Genomic DNA, 24,623 nt, shown 5'->3' with positions numbered 1-24,623 from the left:
ACACCTGGCCTCTCTAAACGAATTCAAGTCCCCAGGGCCAGATCAGCTACATCCAAGAGTATTGAAGGAATTAGCGGAAGTTATTTCAGAACCACTAGCAATTATCTTTGAGAGTTCTTGGAGAACAGGAGAAGTCCCAGCAGATTGGAGGAGGGCGAATGTGGTCCCTATCTTCAAGAAGGGAAAAAAGAACAACCCAAACAATTACCGTCCGGTCAGCCTCACATCGATACCAGGCAAGATTCTGGAAAAGATCATCAAGGAAGTGGTCTGCGAACACTTAGAAACAAATGCGGTCATTGCTAATAGTCAACAGGGATTTACCAAAAACAAGTCATGCCAGACTAATCTGATCTCTTTTTTCGATAGAGTTACGAGTTGGGTCGATACAGGGAATGCTGTGGATGTAGCCTACCTGGATTTCAGTAAGGCCTTCGACAAAGTCCCCCACGACCTTCTGGCAAATAAACTAGTAAAATGTGGGCTAGACAAAACTACGGTTAGGTGGATCTGCAATTGGCTAAGCGAACGAACCCAAAGGGTGCTCACCAATGCGTCATCTTCATCATGGAAAGAAGTGACAAGTGGAGTGCCGCAGGGCTCCGTCCTGGGCCCGGTTCTGTTCAACATCTTTATTAACGACTTAGACGAAGGGTTAGAAGGCACGATCATCAAGTTTGCAGACGACACAAAACTGGGAGGGATAGCTAACACTCCAGAAGACAGGAGCAGAATTCAAAACGATCTTGACAGACTAGAGAGATGGGCTGAAACTAACAAAATGAAGTTCAACAGGGACAAATGCAAGATACTTCATTTCGGCAGAAAAAATGGAAATCAAAGATACAGAATGGGGGACGCCTGGCTTGACAGAAGTGTGTGCGAAAAAGACCTTGGAGTCCTCGTGGACAACAAGTTAAACATGAGCCAACAATGTGATGCAGCAGCTAAAAAAGCCAACGGGATTCTGGCCTGCATCAATAGGGGAATAGCGTCTAGATCCAGGGAAGTCATGCTCCCCCTCTATTCTGCCTTGGTCAGACCACACCTGGAATACTGCGTCCAATTCTGGGCACCATAGTTGAAGGGAGATGTTGACAAGCTGGAAAGCGTCCAGAGGAGGGCGACTAAAATGATTAAGGGTCTGGAGAACAAGCCCTATGAGGAGCGGCTTAAAGAACTGGGCATGTTTAGCCTGCAGAAGAGAAGGCTGAGAGGAGACATGATAGCCATGTACAAATACGTGAAGGGAAGTCATAGGGAGGAGGGAGCAAGCTTGTTTTCTGCTGCCCTGCAGACTAGGACACGGAACAATGGCTTCAAACTACAGGAAAGGAGATTCCACCTGAACATCAGGAAGAACTTCCTCACTGTGAGGGCTGTTCGACAGTGAAACTCTCTCCCCCGGGCTGTGGTGGAGGCTCCTTCCTTGGAGGCTTTTAAGCAGAGGCTGGATGGCCATCTGTCGGGGGTGCTTTGAATGCGATTTCCTGCTTCTTGGCAGGGGGTTGGACTGGATGGCCCATGAGGTCTCTTCCAACTCTACTATTCTATGATTCTATGATTCTATGATTCTAAGATGTGTTTCATATTCACACCCTGCCTCTCTCCTTTGTGTGGTGGGAAGAGATTCCTGGCCTCTATAACTTAAGTATTAGGTGTCCTAGCTGGTGCCTTCCCATAGGAATTTAGTCCCAGGTAGTCATGTGCAATGGGCAAAAAATGCCATGCAATGCTAGTAAACAATTAAACCCAATAAACAATGAAGCCAACAGAGCAAGCTAAGGCATTCTCACCTACTTGAGAATACATATCCTCTCTGCAAATTCAGAATAATCATGATGCAAGCGTTTTGTTTTTCTTCAGCAATGTCATCAAACAGGACATCTAATTGGGTATATGGCACCATGACAGTCTATGCATTATCACATCACTGTAAAAAATAAATGCATTTCTTCAGTCATAGCACTAAAACAGCATGTTAGGGTGCAAAAAAATATAAAAGTATAAGTGAAAGGCCACTTTAATGCAATGGTAGGATTTATGTCAGCATACATGATCTAGCTGATTGCAGATTTAATTTGCTTCTTAAACTAGAAATCTGGTTTAATTGTGTTTTAATTTTTTTATTGTTTTTTTAGTTATACTGTACTTTTAAATGGTTGAAAGCTTCATTGAATTTCATGTTTGGAGAATAGTGGGATATAAATTAAATAAACAAATGAATGAAATTTTCTAATCTGGCAATCTGCTTTGTACTGGCAGGATCAGAACAACCTCACATGATGCAAGCCGTTATATTTTATCAAGGCAATGTAGGCTGGACATTGTGACAGTGCTGTTATATTTTATCAAGGCAATGTAGGCTGGCATGTGTCAGTGGTTTATTGATGGCTTCATATAACTGTTAAGAGCCAAAATATCATTGATTTGTTGTCAGGATTAACTCTAGTTATTTTGCTATTCAGTGCAAAGTACAAGATGCTTCCTTCCCCTTTCTAGTTTCTCATATAGAAAATTATTGTTTGTTAGTTTATTTATTTATTGGAATTATACCCTGCTTTTCTCCAAGAATGAGATTCAGTTGACCTTTCTTTCTTTATTGTATAGCATACTGTTCTACATGTAACAGCAAACAGATTAACTACATGTTTCAGACAGGCTAGATAGTTTTACCCTTAACAGAGTGCAAGAGCTCTACTTTTCAACTATCATAACACTTTTTGGGGCCCCATCTCCTGAACTGGTAGTTTTGCTGTGCGGCTGGTTCTCCACATCATTCAGTTTGAAAGTAGATTATTTATTTATTTATTATTTATTTACCGTCTTTATATCCTGCCTTTCTCCACCCTGAAGGGAACTCAAGGCAGATTAAAATGAACTGGTTTCACTGTGCAGCATGGGATGTACTCTGGTCTGCTGCAGAATGTTATCTGCCTTGTTCCGGAATTTCTGATGAGTTTTAAAAATTTGCTATTTTGCCCTCATTTGTGTTGCAGAGTACATTTTGGGGGGTGGTTACATTTCGAACTGCATTATGATGTCTGTGAAGGCCAGATCTGTTCGCTGTTCACCGGTGGCTCAGTGGCAGGCACTTGTACTTCCTTTGCTTACCTTTGGCCAATAATTTATGAGCTATGATAGCAACATATTCAGCCTATGGAATGCTCTGGAGGAAGAAACATTAGTGGGCGGCTGAACAAATCTACATGTTGTTTCAGCCAGTAAACTTAAGGTTGGCTTACTGTAGTGAATACCTCAAAGCTACCTTTTCACTCTTGGAAATTTCCAGATTACTCTTCCAGTGTTAATTTATATATACACCCTTCTGAAGAAGTGCTTATTTTACATCTCTTATCAAGATTATTTAGAAGTAAATCTAATTTCACAAGGAATTTAAAATTTACTCTTTTTCATTTCTTGCCACTGAAAATGGAGACAAGTCAATATTGTATCACCCCACTGGCTTTTCCTTCCTATTATGCTATGAAATATAACTTATCACAGCCATACGTTTCTCATATCAATTACTGCAAATAGAAACAAACAACCTTTACATGACACTTTGACCCTGTCTTGCTAAAGGTGACGCCTAATAAAAATAAATAAAACTGAATGTAGAACAACCTCATTCTGTATCCACATGTTGGCAAGCTGCAAAAGAGGGCATATGTACACAGCAGTCCTAATGGATAGTGGGGGTTTCCTTGACCCCTTACTTCTCTAAATGTGTGTTATGTTGGGGAGTGGTGTATGAGTAAGTCATGCATGCTTGATGTTGAAGAAAAGCCTGTTTTGTGCTTAATACATTGGAGAAATTGTTCAAGATCAGTTCATCCATGTGAAAATATGACCTCTGCGTTACTGGCAAGGTCAGCAAGACTTGTGGTGTTCTGCGGAAGAGGGCAGGTCGCTGGAGTTAAAGCTGCCTAGGGGCAGATTTGACTTGCACACCTAATTTTCTAAGATTTAGAAAAACAAACAACATGCATAGCAGAGAATGTGCTGAAACTTGTTCTTTTCGGCTAGTGTTTCTCTGCTTCCTACCATTTATCTTGTTTGGGCATATTTTAAGCTTCCGGTCCCTAATTGCTGCTTAGATTATTTTAATGTTAGGTATGTCTTAATATATTTGCTTTCTCATACCATGTTTGTGTAATTTTTATAGATGGGAGCCCACAGACCATCTGTGTATATTCCCATTGTCTTATTTGTTTTTCAAAATGCTATTACTTCTTGGTGTCTCTATTGTGTGCCTTCAAGTTGTTTCCAACTAAGGTGACCCGATCATAGGAATTTCTTCACAAGATTTGTTCAGAAAGGGTTTGTCAGTGCCGTCCTCTGAGTGCATGAATTGTTCAAAGTTACCCATAGGATTACCATGGCTAAACAGGGATTCAAACTCTGATTTCCAGAGTCACAGTTCAACCCACAAACCAATATGCCAAGCTGGGCTCTCTATCTATATATATAAAAGAGTGATGGCATCAGGGCAGCGGACAAAACAACAAAACTACAGGCCCCCCAACCTCGAAATTTGACAACACAACCCATCATCCACGGCTCTAGGTTGATACAACAAAAAGAAAAGAAAAATAAAGTCCTAATTAGAGGGAGAGGAATAATTGTTTTTATCTAATTGCTGCCAGTTAGAAGGCTAAGCTCCGCCCACTTGGTCTCCTAGCAATCGACTCACCCCAGGGGACAGGCAGAGTTAGGCTTCACTTAGGCCTCTTCCACAGATTATCTAATTAATATCGCAAAAAACAACACTCTGAAAACAAGGGAATTCCAGACAGGAAACAATCCGGGCCAGCTAACACCTCCCAACAAAAAATTCACTCAGGGAGGAAACAGCCAGGCTTTAAAGCTGCAAGGCCATCACATGCTAATCATAATCATAATTGCAGCATTCATACTAGCCTCCAACAGACAAAAAAAAAACCAGGAATATTGTATATTCACAACCTTTAGGAAATAATATCCCCTGATGGCGCAGTGTGTTAAAGCGCTGAGCTGCTAAACTTCTGGACCGAAAGGTCGCAGGTTTGAATTGGGGGAGCGGAGAGAGCCCCCACTGTCAGCCCCAGCTTCTGCCAACCCTAAAGTTCAAAAACATGCAAATGAGAGTAGATGAATAGGCACCGCTCCAGCGGGAAGATAACAGCGCTCCACGCAGTCATGCCGGCCACATGACCTTGGAGGAGTCTACAGACAACGCCGGCTCTTCGGCTTAGAAATGGAGATGAGCACCAACCTCCAGAGTCAGACACGACTGGACTTAATGTCTGGGGAAAACCTTTACCCTTTACCTTAACAACCACCAATACCTCAATACTTTATTTCCCAGACCACCAGACTTCGCCACAGCAACGCGTGGCCGGGTACAGCTAGTTGCTTTATATGAAGGATCACTAAATTAATCCACTCTTATCAGGCAAGAGAGAAAATTGTCATTAGCAACTATTTCAGGTTTATCTGATAAATCACACGGGCCAAACATAGTAAGGGAATTTTGTTTCAAGCTTTTCTCTCATGATAGTTCAACATGTTTCTGTTAAGGGGTTTCCTGTTCTCCCCTTTTTGGGTATGTATGTAGTGCAATAGGGTTAAATCTGTGCTCTGATTAGAGGCATAAAGTATTTTTGCAGCCTGAGCCTTTGCATGTGTATTCTGAAGATTCCACTTAAATATTAAGCAGAACTTCTTGGTGGTAAATGTCTTTAAAACGTAGAATAAAGGTTTAGGCTCTCAACATCATTTCAAAACAGTTTGGATGGCAATCTTTCAGGATTGTATCAACTGTGTATTTCTGCATGGTAGAAGGTTAGACTAGATGGCTCTTGTGGCTCCTTCCATCCCCAATTATATAAAGTGAGTCTCATTTTGTTTGGTTGGGCTTAACTGTAATTAAGTAAGGATTACAGCATTGGGCATAGAAGTATTCTTCCAAATATACTTATCAAGTCCACTCAAATTTGTTTGCAATAAGGGAGGAACAGGAAATGCTGCTACAGAACATGCCACCCAAGCAAGTCTTTGGGTTCTCACTGACACTGCATAGTTACACTAAGCTAGGGTATTTTGTTCATCCTTGTTTAATACGAGGGAGCAAAGTGATGTTGCATAGTATATTAATTTTCCTGCTTAGGAGTCCATTTGTATGCACTACTTGTCTTTTGATACTAACTTCCAATCATTGTTTCCAGGAGCTAAAATGAATTGGCAGCACAGAAGAAAATGTCTCCCAAATATTTCTCTGAATTGCCCTGAGTCTGTGGGAGTTGCTTTGATTTGTTGTTTTTTGAGATGATCCAAGCAGTGTGTAAGAACCTTCTGATATATCTTAGTAGAGTTGCATTTGGCCCTTACTTTGCTAGGGTTCTCTCATGAAAGTGATGTTGAATTCCTAGGGAATAATCAAATACCTTCCCTTTTTGATAACTGCACATGGAAAGTGAAAGGTTTGCTTCCTTGATCTCTTTCATTTAGTGTATCAATTAGTTAGTTATAATTTATGTATTTTCTTTTTAAATCTACAAGACAGTCCGTTGCCTGTGGATTTTGCTGAATCATGTTTCACCAGGCATGTGTAATATGTTCTTAACAAAGGATTGTTTGCACATGCATTTTGCTCACAATGTCTGCATCATCACACGGCAGGCCCATAATAAGATTTGGCATGGCTTGAGTATAACAAGGATGGCCAGCATATCTAAGTGAAAAATAGATGAGGCATGATACTTGAAAATAATCAGAACAACTTCATTTTAATCGAAAAATTTACACGGTAGCAAACAATTGACATTATCCAGAATATAAACATATACCACTCCAACCACTCTCCAATCATGAAATTAAAATACAGCACATGTCAGTTCAACTCTGGGCAACAGCTCTTTATTGCTGTTCTTCACTAACAAATTTTTTGTGTTGCACATTTTTTATTAGAAGTGTTTCAATAACCGGATTCATGGAAAATGTGGCCATATTTATTAGAAAATTAATATACTCTGACAAGTGTTTTGGTGACTTAGGTTCGTAGTTCACAGAGTTTTTCTAATTTTTTTGTTAGATCCCTGTGATAAAGATGTTATATGAGCCAATCTCACATATCATATATGCCCTAAATCAAATATGATTCATATATACCACCTAACAAAAGGGGGGAAACAAAGCTAACTGAAGGGACAAGTTTCCTAACAGTGACAGAAAGCAAGTCAGCATAGATTTTGGTAGCTCTTGTGTATCCACCTTGTTGTTGTCACTGATTTGCCTGGATAAATGAGCATTCATGAGAATAATCATCCACGGAGAATACTTTACATTTTGCCTCAAACACCAAGCTGTTAGGTGGACTTAGTCAACACATTCTTCTGCTAGTCACCAAGTGATAAGAAATTTTAGGTGAGGGCCCCTGAATAGTAGAACAACCATTATCGATTTCCCAGTTTGTTTGTTTTTTGCAAGTAGGTCTGTTAACAGTGACTTCCTTTCAAGTAAAGTTTTTCTGAGAATGCCCATAGGATCTATCAGTGTGTAAGACATTTTTAAAGGGTACTAAATGAATATGTTTTACTTGTATGTGTTGGTAACATTCAAGGAAAACTGCTACATGTTCTTCCAATTACATATGTTAAGAAATACGAAGAAAACATTGACAGTATCTCAGGGATTTTTGGAATACAGTAGAGTCTCACTTATCCAACACTCGCTTATCCAACATTCTGGATTATCCAATGCATTTTTGTAGTCAATGTTTTCAATACATCGTGATATTTTGGTGCTAAATTCGTAAATACAGTCATTACTACATAGCATTACTGTGTATTGAACTACTTTTTCTGTCAAATTTGTTGTATAACATGATGTTTTGGTGCTTAATTTGTAAAATCATAACCTAATTTGATGTTTAATAGGCTTTTCCTTAATCTTTCCTTATTATCCAACATATTCGCTTATCCAACATTCTGCCGGCCCGTTTATGTTGGATAAGTGAGACTCTACTGTACTACGCTTCACTTAATAAATATGCAAAAACAAACATTTTCCAGTTTCTTCTATCTGTTCAGATTACTTTTTCTTCAATTTTTTTAAATTAACATAATACTTTCTTAAAGATATGCCTAGTACTCTCTTAAAAGAGACCCTGGAGAAGCTCCTTAATGTGAAGGATTAAATTTATAGGGAAGAGAGAAGCAGATTCAGGTATAATCTGAGATGAAGAGTTTAGCCAATGTAGTGAGGAATGTTTGGATCCAAGCCAGTATTCTGGAATGCTCTCTTTTTGGTGCCCAGTTTTGTTCAATTTAACTTTGAAGGTCAGAAGTTAGATTTTTGTGTGTGTGTGAACAATTTCTGCCTTCACATTAATATATTGACCAGAATTGCTACTTTTTTTGTGTTACTACCGCAGTACTTGGTATATATGAACCAATACCTAATTTATAAAATTACCAAATAATGCAAACACATTACAAAACAAACACGAAATGAAAATTGGCTTTCATCATCTAATTTTTTTTAGTGTGGATAACAATTATGCATACACAACTTTGGAAATGACAGCCCTGAAATTTTTTTCAGATATTAATTTTAACAAGTAATTTTTGATGAAGCTATATTGGTCATACTATCAATAGTTTATTATGAACAAAACAAGCCTCTATATTTTTAAAAAAATCAGTATTAGTTGCCAGAAAAATCAGACACCTTTATTTAGTTTGCAAAATAAAGAGACATCTAAAGTTGAACTAAAGGAGAAAGTTATTCAAAGACGCATGTTAATTAAACAACAATCTTCTGTTGCCCTGCAAGCATTTAGTGACCTCTGCACATTTAAAAATTCCCTTTCTTGACTTATTTAAAGTTTGTATCAAAGCTTATTTTTCTCAGAAGGGAACAAAAAAACATCATGTAAAAAAGAACACCAGAAAAAAAACATGTTACCAAACATTTTTAAAAATACACAGTTTATTATGAATGTAAAAGAAATAAATTAAACAAAAATGCATTATCTTAAAGAATCATAAACGTGAGGCTGCATGTGGTTTTTTATTGGGTTGTTGTATGTCTTTCGGGTTTTTGTTGTTTGGCTGAAAGAAAGCACAACACTCTAATCTAAAATCCAGATACTTTTATTGTATTAGATCCTTGTGTACAAGAATGTGCTACTGAAATGTCTTATTCTAAGGGACTAAAATGACCTTTAGTGTGAAAAATTGGGAGAAGCAGGAGGAGGAGGGGAATGAGCTTAAATGGAAGGGAGCTTAAAGGACTTTGGCAGGCTCTCATGACAATGGAGCATTACAGTCCAGGGTGCATTTTAAGAGATTCTGGAGGTATTTTCTTAAAGCTCATTTCTTCACATATTTTCTAATAAAAAGGCTTTAAAGTGGTGGATATAGGCTCTTATCTAAAAATGGATCATTACCAGCCATAGTTTAGAATGTGGTCTTCTGTGCGTTGTGTTCCTTGGTTCTGTGAATTCCAGTGCTTTGTCATTTTCTGGCCTGTTGTAAGGCTGCATTTTCTTCAGAAGCTTTAATCTAATTTATCTCATATAATCCTTTCAAACAGTACTTTTTTCAAATGTTATAAATGATCAGCTTATGAACAAGCTTTAGGAACAGGTAGTATTTTTAAAAAATGAGTTGTATTAGTGGAGAAGTAAATAACTTCGTGTGGTAGCAGATATCTTTGTGAGAGGATGTCTAGGGCTTGAAAGCATCACAGGAAAATGATTTGTTTTAAAGAAAAGAGATCTATTTATTTATATTTTATTTATTTACTTTATCTTTTATCCAATCTTTAATAAGAAGCAATTTTGATAATTGTTCCTTAACTTTTACTGCTCTCTCCTTATCTTTGGTGCTGCTGTAGTTAAAATGTCATTATTTTGTTATCCCCAATTCTGTAATATCTAAAAGAAAAAAAAATTAGGCCACTTATATTTCTAGTGTTCCTATTCATTATGTTATATATATAGAGTCTGTTACATGTTGTTCTTTAATGTATAATTCTATCAACTGATATACATTATCTGAATATATTCTCTGTTTTCATGCCAGAATACTAACTCTTTTCATATCAGAAATGACCACAGAGCACTAGAGATATATGAAGAGTCAAAAATACCTGATGACATGTGAAACAACAAATGTACCAATTGTTGCTAGCACTGATGGATATGACAAAATATAGAAACGGTCCAGATGTTTGAGCTATAGATATTGTATCTAACAGAAGTAGTAACTGTTTCCTAATTTAAATGTGCCATAGTAAATCAGGAATTAGGCCCAAGATGCGGTTATTTTCCTGCAAAGTGATTTATACTTCTCAATTTCAGCCATGAGAATTGACTACACCCTCCACAACAAATCTCTTTTAAAAAAATATTTCAGGGTTTATGTTGCTCTTCAAAAGTTTCTTCAGCTCCTTTGTCATCTAGGTAGCATGATGGATAAAGATAATATTATTGTGAAGCAATATCATAATTAGCATTTGTTGTTTGTTTTTTTATCTATTTGGTAGATGGATCTTTGACTGAAGAAGGTTAGAAAAGGGGTGCTCAAGAGGAGGCAGAGGGGAAGTTGTAGGAAGAGAAGGGGTGGAGATTTGACCTGAATGAAAGGGACCCCTGCTGAGCTGGCTAGTCTGACTCATTGAATGACCTGAATACGATAAATGCTGCTTTATCCTTTCTTGAAAGGAACAAGATAGCACAGCCTAAATGCCTGGGTGTGCTTAAATAGGCAACTGTGGGATGTTTGAGGTGAGTGTGTTTGAAATCTGAGCTGCTTGACAGTCTGGGTGTTGCCAGAGGTCATCTGCCCTGCTCCATAGGGATAGGCCCAAGATTTGCAAGCAACAACCCAATGGGTGAACTGTTACACAAAACATATTTGTTCATTGTCCTTCTTTTGCGAGATCACAACCTGTGAAACATTGTAAAATAATTCTCAAATATTATTTCAAGAGCCAAATGGACATGCTGAAAGGTGATGATAGAAACTGAAATGCAGTGCTTCATCTCTCATGTTGTTTATTGTAAGATTTATGGTTTGTGAGTGTGTGTGAGAAAGTGCATACCTATAGGTAACGTATAGTTGCTGTGCAGAGTTTTATGCTCCTAGCTATTTGACAGGCAACGAGTCTGCTTCAGTGATCTTAAATCCTTTTAGACTAATTTGTGAAAGAGCAGAAAAATAGCTAGCACCCCCTCCTCCATTCAGTGTTAAAAAACAGAAAGGTGCAGGTATGTTACAAGCCATCATCTCCAGATAAGGTTGATTTTCAATGTCTCTGATGATACTGTGTTTTGTTTACTAAAAAGAAGAAAGTAGGTGGGAGTTCCACATGAGTTAAAAGGGATTATTGTGCGAACCCACATTATCACTGGCCACAATACTGATGAGAGGGAGAGTCAGGTTGCTGCATTATAATGTTGCATATGTGCGCAGTGTAAATTCAAGCACTGCCCTTAAATAGCCGAGGGCCATTTTTAGGAGCCTCTGGCCCCTCAGTCGCTGGCCTGCTAGTTAATTGCCACACGGACTTCATGACACATGGACAGATAATATGACATTTTCAGTTTCTGTCACTAGCAAACGCCACAGCGTTGCTTGCACTAGTTGCTAAGAAGCTGTCAGAAACCATTAGCAGTTGGCTAAAGTTGCCCTATGGCATTTCCTCATGGCATCAGCAAAACGAGCATAAATCACCCAGTGGAGCCTACTGCTATACTAATGAGGCTGTAAGCTTGTTTATGGACTAGCATCATTTTTATGATTATTTCCACCTTTTCAGCTTGCCTTCATTGGCGGCAGGAGAAGTCAACTTTAAGAATGAAGTCACTGCTGACATTTCGCAAACGTGGTTTGTAGCTGCTACCATGTGGCTGGTCAGTGGGTCTTCAAATTTTGCTTCATGATCTTTTTTTTAAAAAAAATGTAGGCAAGGGGAAGCAGGAGAGGAAAAGCATTCTCAAGAGACCTTACAAAGGTGGCTGTATCAAATTGCAGAGTGAATGGAAATGCTATTTAGACTTTTAGCTGAGATTTTTTTCCTTTGCAAAGAATCAAGTTTCAGATTGTTGTTGCTTTTTAAGTGGAAATGGTTAAGTGATGTATTAAAATCCAAGAAAGTGATTTTTTTTGGGTAAAGGACTCTGTTTCATTAATTTGCTTTTTCTCTTATCCTCCTCTTATCTTCTGTTGGACAGGACTAGAGTTTATTGTTTTAAGCTTCTCTGAACACACAGGAGTATTTTACATGGGATTGAAAGCATTTGCTTCCAATGAAAACCTTGTCTTAGATTACAGCCCAGCAGTGTAATTTCCCTCCCAGATGAGAGTAAAGTAGCTATATTTGCCTAAAAACAGTAGGAAGAACAAACTGTGCATTAAGCCAAGGCTGTTTTTGGCTTGAGCTAATGATGTAACAGAAACCTTTTATTTGGGATAGGTCACTGCCTGGGATTGAAGGGAGGTGATCTGGCTCTTGCTTGAAAGGTTTCTCCATTGTATCTACATAAGTCTTCACTTTTTAAAAAGAAATGGGGAGGGAAGTGTTTGAGATTCTGTTCCTAATGTTTCTGCTTTCATACAGCAGAAATAAACAGGAAAGGTTCTGGGGAGTGTTAGACATGGAATGCAGAAAGCTTTTCCTCTCCTAATGGAGTATATAATTCAGGTGCCCTGAAGGCATGCTTTCAGGAATTCTTTTGCCTGAGGTAATGGGGAGCTAAGGCTGCTTTAAGGCCTTGATTATCTATTGATGCACAAAGCTGGAAAAAGTCATCTCTGTTGGATTATAGTAGATATTTCCATAAATTATCAATGAATCCTCTTCTAGCCATGCACAAGGCATCACTTGCTAAAATAATCTGCAGGCATGAGCAGAAAGGGGTACAAAATGTATGGGTTTGTTTATGTGTTTGTTTTTAAAGAATAGGGAACAAAAGCAGTGGGGAAAGACAATGACATTCGGTTAGAAGCCCCTTATTGTTAATCAGTGACTATCTAATATATTTCTCCTTCTCTTCTCATCCTTACTCGCCTCTCAACTAGCGAAAGTGGATTAGTACATGGAAAATGTAAATGCTGTTGAGTTGTTTGCTCATGTTTATTTTATGAATCATTATTTTATATGGTAAATTGCTTCTCTGAATAAAAAGCTTTCAAAGACTTTAACAGCCTGACATCTAAACTCTTTTCTATAAAGGGCCTGTTTTAGAGAAAAGAACATTCAAGTTCAGCCTTTCCTTAAACATATAACTCCTTATGAAGGCAGTCAAAATATTCTTTTTGTTAATTTTTAAAATGTTGTGCTGTATGTTAATTTTTTAAATTAATTCACTGTATCTTTTTTTAAATAACAACTTTTATACAGATGCTTTTAAAATACTTTCTGCCTTAAGATTAGATTAATTGATTGCATCAAAAAAGGTAGCCTCTGAAAAATGACCTCCTAAATATGAAGCCCCAAGATGGTATTCTATACATATGACAACAATGAAAGGACTAAACAATGCATTGTACAAAGGTCTTTTTAAAGCTCCACAACAGACTTTAACAGCAGTCCTTTCCTGCAATGTTGACTGCAATGTACACAGTAGGTCAGGATAACACCATAAACAAAACTGCTTGCTACTTTTAATAAAGGGAAGAATTGCTTAATTGGATCTCACAGAACCTCACAGAATTAAAAATATTCAGAGACTTAATTTGGTTACATGAAATATGGTCTTAACAGATATACATCATAGGACAACCCTGATTGGAGATGGCTGGATCATTGCATTTCTCATCTTTCTCAGTTTTCCTTGGCATTTTGTCTGTTTCTGCATTCTTTCAGAATCTGCAGAAAAAAATAGTCTTTAAATATAATTTGATCATATTTTCTTCTAAAATATGCACTCATGAATATTTGATCGACAAATAGGCATTTTAGCCATATTTCATCTTGAAGTGTGCCTTTTTATTGGGTTTTTGACCCCAGACCTGTGTCATGAAAATTCAGAGAAGTACAAAGTCGTTACATTAGCCTGAGAGATGTAGATCAGGTCAATTCACATTGGAATTTGCAAAGCCTGAATTCACCCAGCATCTCTAATATTCATCCTATTAAACAGTATTGGAGACCAGATTTTAGTATACATAATTTTTAATAGAAACAGCTGTAGTTCCGTTTTGGTGTGGTGGTTGCATTTTCATCCCCAAAAAGTAATTGACCAGTTCTGTTTGTGAAATATAAGAGAAGTGGAGGTGCATAGCATCATGCACATGTTATTCAGGAAGTATATGACAGCAGAGAAGATGTTTTCCAGGTTTAGTCATTAGCATTCCCAGATATGGCTAAAAAAGCTGAGCTGATGCTGGCCACAGTCCGTGTTACCAAGGTGGGCAGACCACAGATCCAGTTTGCATTATGTTTAGAGTGTCTCATACAAAAGACTTCATGAAATATTTATACTTCAGATATGGGGGTTGCCAATTAGAACAGTTGAAAAGTACTTATAAGGACAAAGTCAAGAAGATCCATGTCCTCAAGGTTGCAGGCTGAGTTGCCAAGTATCTTTAGAATTATTCAGGTGATGTGGATGGACATATGTTAACTGGAAAGTAGTTTATATTAACAATAGGATATCTGTTTTTTGTTTTTGTTTTATGGGATGCGGAAACACTCTGGATTCAGATTTTGCTCATAAACAGAGTGGTTGTGAAATCACACATAATGGAGTGTAATTTTGCTTTGTTTTTAAAATCTCTGTCCATGTAAAAGGGAGAAAAGGTTTAATTTGAACATCTAATGAAAGCAATGGCCAGTGCACTTACATATGTGTGTTTTTGCATTATAAACTGGAAACAAACTGACATCATTATTGCCACTCATGAAGTAATTTTTAGTTATCGTGTTTTAACTACTAGTTGCACATTTAAAACTATAAAGCACCTACACCAAATTAGTCTTCAGTCAAAGTACCTCAAGTTAGCAAAAGTCAAAAATTTGATTCACTATATTTACAGGTGACGGCTTGGACAACAGTGTAGCTTCTCCCAGCACAGGTGATGATGATGATCCAGATAAGGACAAAAAGCGACATAAAAAGCGTGGCATTTTTCCCAAGGTAGCCACAAATATCATGAGGGCATGGCTGTTCCAACATCTAACAGTAAGTGAACTCTAGATCACATATGTGAAATGAAGCGTGGGTAGAAAATGTCATAGTTGTGGTAGAAAACAAGAGTTAACTACCTGCCGTTTGAGCGTATTTTAGAATATGGTCAAACATATTTCATAGTCTTTGCATTTTGTGTACCTTGCTAAAGAGAGAGATTGGGAGAAAGAGGGAGACTGAGAGAAAAAAATAGTTAACAAAATGGGAAAATACTTAAATAGCTACATTTCTTTTCATTTTTGGAGATAACAAGATATAATACAGTATTTATAAGTTATTTGAACATTACTCAAAATCTCATAATGTACACCACAGGTCAGAAAAGAAAAGAAAAAGTTGGAAAGTTCAGCAGCATGATTAATATACAATGTCCAGGAACCTATTAGAGATAAAAAGGCTTCCTTGAGGAATTAACATTCTTGTCCATATCTGGAGAACACACTGGAACACAAGATTGCAGAAAGGAAATATAAACAGATAATACAAAATGAAATGGGCGGTGTTGAAAAGTATATCACTAACAGCATTATGACCAAAAATAAAGACACCCCCCTGTACATTCAATGAAATAAAATAGTTTAAAGACACAATTTTTGACCATTGGATAACAATAGAGTTGAAAGAGCACAAAGAATTTGCAAAAAAACCCTGAGTGTTTTCATTATAGACGGTGCAGAGCAGAATGTACACCTGAAGAGGTGTACATTGTAAGAGGTGTATGAAAAGCTTTTGCCAAAGAGAATTGACAAAATAAGATATTCTGGACCATAATGAGGATTCTAAAAATGTTCAAATTGCATTCATGCGAGAGTTTGTAAAGAGCCCAAATGTGAGACTGCTGATCTGGTCAGCCTCTGTACAACAGGACTAGAAAGTGGCATATTGATTTTTTACTTTCAAACTGCTCACGTTAATGTCTGTTATGGAGGGAGTAGTGGAAAGTATTGTTAAATATGAAAATTTTAAGAATTTGAAAGGGTTCTGCTGCAAACCCCCCCCCCCCCCCAAATACATATGGCTTCTAGAAAGGTAAGTCCTATTTCTCTAATCTTTTAAAGCTGAGAGTATCAAAGTAACATGTAGATAGGAGTGGTCTAACAAATATGGTCTATATGGACTTTCAAAAGCCTTCTGAGTAAATTAATAATACCACACTGCTCTTATGGTTACAATTCGAATATTGCATACAGTTTTAGTCATTACACTACAAGAATGATAATGGAGAAAATATCAAAGGACTAATGCAACTCCTCTGTGAGAAAAGATTATAAACGTTTGAGGATATTTAGTGGAGAAAAAACATGAATAAAGGCAGACTATACACTGTGCTGAGAATGTGAACAGAGCAGTTTTTCCCTCTTTCTCCTAATACTGTGATCCATTGCCATCCGTTGAAGCTGAGTTGGTATGGGTACAAGAAATTCAATAAAAATGAAAGTTTACTTCACATATCACATTATGTAAATTGTGGAATTTGCTGGTACAGAAAATAGTTTTGGCCATCAATCTGAATAACTTCAAGCAGGGATGAGATAAATAAATGGAAGAAAAAGTTATCAGTGGCGACCAATCCTGAGGGCTATGTGTTAAGTTTCAGTATCAGGTGTTATGCTTCCCATTACACATTGCTTGGGTATGTAAGCAGGAGAGTACATAGCTTTCCATAACCAGCTGGCTGTGTGGACAGGATGCTGGTCTAGATAGGTCTTTGGTGTGACCTTTGGTGTACCATTAAATTTACCATTCTAGAGGTATGTGTGTGTGTTTTAGCTGCTGCAGTTGTATATATTGTCTGCCAAATTTAAAAAAATACTATTATCACTGAGAGATGTTGGCTTTCTTGACTGAGTTATAGCATTAATATATTTTATGACCTAATGTTTCCCCAAAATTTGTGTGAAGGCAAGATAGAAGGACAAATGCATACTTAATAAAAAAATTCCTGATCCTTAGTTTGATTTTGGAGATATATATATATATATATATATATATATATATATATATATAAGATCAATACATTCTTTTAATAGTAGGTTGGTCTCTGCAACATATCATATCACATCACATGTTGTTTCTGCATCACAGCTTGCTTCATTAGCTAATTATGAACTACAAAAATCTGCGAGTGATCTGATTTGTAATGCCTATTACAATTCTGTATTTGGAAGAATATTTATTCCTGCCATTTTGTATTATTTTTCATCTTTGCACATTCAGCTCTACCAGATCCATATTAAAAGCTTTTGATCGATGAGTATATTTTCATTAATTTGGCTATTGCCAAAATAATAGTTGATAGTGTAATCAGTCCATAAATAATATGTATGAAACCACAAAGAATGGAGTACACGTGTGAAAAAGCACCCATTCCTGTTACTTTTCTAAAAGACCAGCAGAAGACTTGTTTCCTTTAGATATAAATAACAGCAACTGAGTAGCATCCCATGGACAGATAAACTAAAGTTAACTTAAAACAAATACCAGCAGAGAGGCAAAGTCAGATAACTTTGCAACTGCATGGGACACTAAAGTGAAATCCCTGTTTGATCCATTTGAAATTCATAAACAAGTAATATGTATACAAATCTTCTATAGTATTTATAAAATAGACAGTATATTATTTGTTTCTTCATTAATTTGTCCTTCCAGCAGCTTTATGGAGCTGAGTAATGATAGTGTTACAGATCATGTTGGGGGGTGAGGATTGTGCTTTTATTTTCCAATAGATATCGTACTTTAGGACCCAGAGTAGTGGCCAGCAAGAATTTGAAATGCATAGACTATTTTTGTAGAAGTATTGGGCAGCTACATCTAGTAACCTTCACACCCACTGCGTACTGTCTGTGTAGGAAAAGGAACAGAGCTTTTCAAAGGTCATAGTAGATGTAGCTCAGTCCATAAAAAGGTGGATTTGTCAGTGCTAATTGACAGGTGAAAGGATATTCCCTCTCTTGGGTGTTATAAAACTGGAGTCCACAAGCTTTGCTGGGACATCACTTGCCCTGCGTGAGACAACTACTGATGCCAATAAAGTTACATGAATACAGAGTAAACCTTGGCATACTTGGCTGCTCTGCTAAAGGAGAAGCATAACTGCTTATGAAGAACGACATTGCTTTGGCAAAATATTAAAAGTCATTTTTAGGACTGTTCAAATTAAACCGCTTGTTCATAAAGGGAGAAGGCTCATTGTCTCTTCCATAGCTACCTCCTTATAAATTCAGCTCTCATCACCTCATTTTCACCTATTACTTCTTACCCATCATCCTCACCTATCCCAAGTATTCCAAAATGTTCAGCGAGAGTACATTTTAAAAAATCTACACTGTAGAAGAGCAGGAATGGACAGCTACAATGGAAATGAGCTATTTTCTTTCTCCTGCACCCCTGGTGAAGTGTATTGCTGTACCAATAGTGGAAATGACAAGTTTTGTTTTAGGACATTTTCCTGTTGGCTTGTTTTGGGAGGGACTCAGAGGAGTAGAACATAATTTTCCAGTCCTTTGAGTGAAAATTCTTTATAAAAAAGAGAATTGAAAACTTATGGAAAGCCTGGGGGCCTCAGGTCTGCAAACAAGGAACTGGAGGCTCTGTGCCCCTCAGTTAATATTTTTTTCCATTCCTGTTGCAGAAGCTAGACTAGAAAGTACCTTTACTAGTACAGTAGAGTCTCACTAATCCAAGCCTCACTTATCCAAGCCTCTGGATTATCCAAGCCATTTTTGTAGTCAATGTTTTCAATATATCGTGATATTTTGGTACTAAATTCATAAACACAGTAATTACAACATAACATTACTGTGTATTGAACTACTTTTTCTGTCAAATTTGTTGTATAACATGATGTTTTGGTGCTTAATTTGTAAAATCATAACCTAATTTGATGTTTAATAGGCTTTTCCTTAATCCCTCCTTATTATCCAAGATATTCACTTATCCAAGCTTCTGCCAGCCCGTTTAGCTTGGATAAGTGAGACTCTACTGTACCAATAAATACTGAATTCTTCGTACACCTCTATTATGCCATAACCAAACCACATTTGAAACACACGCACTGGCATTCTTACTCCAGCTTCAGTGCTGAAGTGCATGTTCACTGAAGCAGTGGATATTTTCCAACTCCTCAGGTCCCTGCAGACCAATTTGGATTTTTGTGATTATATGAATAATTCCTTTTGTAATTCTGATCTTTGTAATAATAACAAACAAATATATTTGTATTTAAACAACATAAAGTTCAGATCTCATTATTACATGTTAGTCAATATTTTGGCAGTACAGTCCAAATTCAAAGGGAAATTTTAACTGAAGCTTGCTATTTGTTAAAGTAAATATAATGACTGCAGCTGATGAGGTTGGTGTAACATTTGTTCACATGATAAATGCTGGACTGAATTGATTCATTCTGCGGTGTTTTATATGCAGCCGTATAGTTCTTTAGTTGTAAGATTTGATACAAAAATAGTATATTTCCATTATACTTTTTCACAAGAGCCTGCATGTTGTACCAGTTTTAGTATTGGACTACACCTCTGGAGATCACAGTTTGAATCCCTGCTCAGCCTTGGAAACCCACTGAGTGTTCTTGGGCAATTCACATGTGATAGGTTTGTCAGAAGCAATATTAAGGCACACACAATAACAATAATGCTTTTTTGTGCTGCCTTTTACATTTTAAAAAGAGTCTATATTCTGATAAGTCTACTGTTAAAGCCTTTCAATCAGGTGTATTTAGAGAGACTATTGGTTTTACCTGCATTTTTGTTCATTTCACTGTATATACACTCAGAAGAAGGTTATACTGAATTCATGAGGAACTTCATCCCCAGTGACAGAGCAAAGATTTCCCGCCTTTCTTTAAGACAGTAAAGTTTGAAACATTGTCACTTTACAGCTCTTTCCCTTGCAATTTTTAAACAGTTATGGGAGTACCATTATAATTTCACATTGCTGACCACAAGAGTGAGAAATTCATGTTTAAACAAAAAAAAGCAACAGATTTCAGTGTTCTCTAGTTGAGTAGATGTGAGATTGAACAATATACACCACTAATATGTAAACAAATGCAAAACTTTACTTATTCTACATTGTATTAAAATCCTTTAGGAAACAATTTTCATATGACAGCTTGTGATAAAATGGAAAGCATAAAATTAGAAGAGTAAACATTCCTGAGTGTATTGTTCTATGAGAGATTCCTTAATTTCCCTTTCTGTCTTGAGGCTCACATTTATGTCCAATAAGCTAGATTCACATTTAGTCAAAGACTTACTAAAATCTAAGTCAGTCATGAGTGGTGTTAGTACCATTGATTTCAAAAGGCCTGCTGTAAGTACAGTAGAGTCTCACTTATCCAACATAAAAGGGCCGGCAGAATGTTGGATAAGTGAATATGTTGGATAATAAGGAGAGATTAAGAAAAAGCCTATTAAACATCAAAATAAGTTATGATTTTACAAATTAAGCACCAAAACATCATGTTATACAATAAATTTGACAGAAAAAGTAGTTCAATATGCAGTAATGCTACATAGTAATTACTGTATTTACGAATTTAGCACCAAAATATCATGATATATTGAAAACATTGACTACAAAAATGCGTTGGATAATCCAGAACGTTGGATAAGTGAGACTCTACTGTATAACTAAACCTGGATCTAATCCAAAGTGTGGGCATTTGCAAATTGCAACAGTATGGAAGTGCTAATATCAAAACACCAGCATTCTGTTTCTCTGGTAACACTTCTTAATTGCACTATTATTGTGTAATTAATAGGACAACTTTCAAAGATTTTTAAAAACTGCTCATGATTATCATATTAATATACATCAGTGGCATGTAATTAAATGACATAGATAGTAATTACTCTGTCTAGGTGGAAGAACAAAAAATAAAGAAACAGAATAATGTTGAAGTACTTAGTCTGTAGTGTTAAAGACCTTTTTTTAGATCAGGGTTGGGAAACTAGAAGGGAAGGACTATATAGCCCTGAAGGATTCTTAGAGGGCTATTCTTCACAAACTGTTTTGTGATGTCCCTAATAATCTCTAGGAGACACAGGCAGGTTTTTAGATCTTCAGTGGCCCGTAGAGTGCATTCTAGAGCATTCTGAGGCAACCCCACCCCCAATTTCTTTGCAAAATTTCATTTTGATCTTGAAGGTGTGTGTGTGTATGTGTGTGTGTGTGTGTGGGGGGGCATCCAGAGGGCTCTATACCTGGTGCAAGACCAAATGTTTTTTGGGGAAATAACCCCCTGGGGAGCACCCAGGGCTGATTTTGTGGCTGATGGACCACTTGTTTCCCACTGTTTTAGATAATGATTAATGCAAGACAAAACAACCCATATTTTCTTATGAAATCTAAAATATAATTCAAAATAATTTTTACTTCTATCAGTTTTGTAGTTGTGTACCATTGCTATAATACTAATATATTATGAAGCTGTTACTTGATCTTATTTCCAGATGTACAGTCTGAGCTGCTTTTTTTCTTACCTACAATCTCTCCCTTCTTGCCCCCCAGGTATTGTTAGTATATCATGTCAGTTATTGCAGTTGTATGGTGGCAGGCCATATGTTTTGCATGTAGAATATCTCAGATTCCATTACTTCCTATTTGATCCTATTTGCATCATACCGGGCTAGATGGAATAGTAGCCTGACTTTTATAAAGAAGCTTTCTATACTGATATATTTTAATGGGATAAATAATATCAATAGATTTTAAGATAAAAAAAAATGTAATGCACATGGAGAGAGTGCAAGTGACACCAACATATTTTTTTTCCATTTCAGTTTCAGTATTGTTGTTTGCATTACATATTCTACACTGTAATTACTGCCCTGTTATGCCTTTGCAATGAAGATGGCTCCCATGTTAACTACGTATGAGTAGTTGTGGGTGGAATTGGAAATTCTGCTGTTTTCAATAGCCTACCAGCAATACAGAGCTAATGTAGGTTGGTGGTTAGGGTAGGTTGATTGAGTAATGGTTTGATTTAGATGATGTCCTTATAGGTTAGGTAATTTTTTACAATAATTTCCATAGTCTTGGTGCCTGAAGGTCGGGTGGGGGCTGGGCCATCAGAATATGTTTTTACCTGTCACATTCTCTGAAGGTGTGAGGGTGGTGGGATGATGATTACGACAACAGCAATAACAACTAATATTATTTTTTCAACTTCTGCCAAAGCATGCTGTCAGTAACACAGAATTAAGGATTCTGTTGGGGAAACAATCAATATAAGCATGGAAGAGGACTGATTGACTTTTCAGGAGATAAAGAAAGGCCATATTCTCTTTGACTCCTCTTTTTCAGCACCTTGGAGAAAAGTAAGAGAAGATGGTGGAAGTAGAAAGGGGGGCTAGTAAATCCCTGTAAATTCAATCACTCTTCAGAATTGAAAGCAATAGCAGGTTGGGATCTTGGTGAGTTCTTCTTAAGTATCATAATGTCAGGGCCTAGATCTGGAATGCTGTATCATATTTTAATGTGGGGAGACAGAATAAAAAATTTCAGAGTTAGACTTAGGCCTGTAGAAGCTACTGTAACTATATAATGTTATCAGTTTAAAACTAAACTTGTTATGGATATGTGTAGGAGAAGGGTGTGGGGATATGTCATAGGCAGAAAAGTATCTTGGAAACACTAGACAGATGTGTCAAAAAATGCATGTTGCTGGCAAAACTCATTCTTGGTTGATACTTTTTCATGTATGTCAGCCCTTTCAGAATAATACTGAAATTGGCATTTCTGCTATTATGAATACATAACATCAAATAACAGATTGCACTCTATTTTATTAATTTTACTTAGTTGTTTCTATTTATGGTCCACTCATGATACTTAATAAAGTCATATCCAACAACAACAATAATATAAACTATAATTCAGAAACACAATTGTAGATAAATAAATAAATCCCCCTCTCTAAAAACATTTGTATTAAAACAGCCATCATGTCCTAAAAATGGTCCTTTGAGGAAGAAATTTCAAAGACAGGGTGAAACAAGAGTCTTCCCAACCACATCTGTTTATATGGGGGATTTGCAGGTAGTTGCAAACATTGAGAAATCCTTGCTCCTGAACCCTGGCATTTTTATCTTAAGGGGAATTGATTGAGAGGATGGCATTTTCTGTGTCTCTTCTATACAAGGAGACTGGTAAGAGGAAGTACTCTCTTAGCTAATGGGGGGCACATCTGCACTGACCACTTAGGTCGTCTTGGGAGAAACTGGTTTGACTGTGCAGATTTTTAGATTGACTTGTCTGGAACAGGTTTAAGGTCAGGAAGATGATTAGATTTAGCATGGAATGGTACCAGAATTCGCAGTATTCTTTATCCCCATTTCCTGGTAAGATAGGCACCATTGCTCTGAAGACAGAAGAGGAATGTGTGTGTAACAGCAGTGGAGGTAATAAATTACCTGTCCCAGGGGACCAAATAGCCCCTGCTGCCCAGCTATGCCCTTGTGGTGTTTTTGGTCCATCCCCCTACCTCCTCGTTCTGAATTTTACAAAGCGCTGCAGTGCAGGCGGGTGTCTACAGCACAATTCGCATTCTGTGGTACTGATTCCACTGTGTGATGTGATTTAGATTTAGGGCTTCCTGAAGTGCTTTAAGGGGTTTAACTCAATACTTTCATCGAATTTGGATTAATGCGCTTGTATTCACGCTGCAGCGCATTTTGGTGCAGTGTGTTTTTTAGCCGCTGCACGTTGGAGTTGGCTTGAAACTGCATTAAATGTTTAGTGTAGATCGGCCCTAGATCATATGTATATCCTGAGCTATGATTCAAATCCATGGTTTGAATACCTTCTCAGCCATGGAAACCTGCTGGGTGGCCTTGGAAAGCCATACTCTCTCAGCCATAGTGAAAGGCAAAGCCAAACCACTTCTGAATAAATATTGCCAAGGAAACCCCATGATAAGTTCATCTTAGAGTCACCAAAAGTCAGACAAGACTTGTAGGGAGATAGCAACAACTTCAAAGACAGCTCAGTGTGGAGTATATAATAGTAATCATCTTAGAGGTGGTAACCAAAGTTTCTTCTGAACATGCTTTATCCTGTAGATCCAGAATAATTTGAAACACTTGAATCTAATACCTAATTGTGGCAATTAAACAAATTAATTTTTATTGGCTATTTTATAGCATACTTATCTAATCTGTCAACCACAAAAGTAAATGATAATTCTAGAAAGTGTTAAATTAAATAAAAAATGTTACTGGCTTGCAAGCAACATTTTAAATAGTATCGGGGCATAAATTTTAGAACTTTAAGCACATTCCTGAAAAGAAATTGGCATCAATGAAAAGAAAGTGGAGTAAGGAATTTCTCCAAGAAAACCTCATCTGGCAACCTTTTGCGTATTTTAACTACATATAAAATTTAATTTTTAAAGAGCTTAAAGAAGAGCTTGTTGAAAAGACAG

At 37.0% G+C, this 24,623-nt stretch overlaps 1 protein-coding gene across 5 annotated transcripts in view; it reads left to right on the top strand.

The window, feature by feature from the left end:
* The window catches only part of meis1 (Meis homeobox 1), a 172,489-nt gene that overhangs the window by 74,304 nt on the left and 73,562 nt on the right, over positions 1-24,623 (top strand). For all 5 annotated transcript variants that reach the window (XM_062958623.1, XM_062958627.1, XM_062958630.1 and 2 more), the window contains exon 9: positions 15,030-15,175. In XM_062958623.1, the coding sequence (XP_062814693.1) occupies positions 15,030-15,175 (146 nt within the window). The remainder of the gene's footprint in view (positions 1-15,029; positions 15,176-24,623) is intronic.

The sequence above is a fragment of the Anolis carolinensis genome, chromosome 1 (assembly GCF_035594765.1).
Source record: "Anolis carolinensis isolate JA03-04 chromosome 1, rAnoCar3.1.pri, whole genome shotgun sequence".
Taxonomy (NCBI): domain Eukaryota; kingdom Metazoa; phylum Chordata; class Lepidosauria; order Squamata; family Dactyloidae; genus Anolis; species Anolis carolinensis.
The sequence above is the reverse complement of the archived record's forward strand: the minus strand, read 5'-3'. Positions and strand labels throughout refer to the sequence as shown.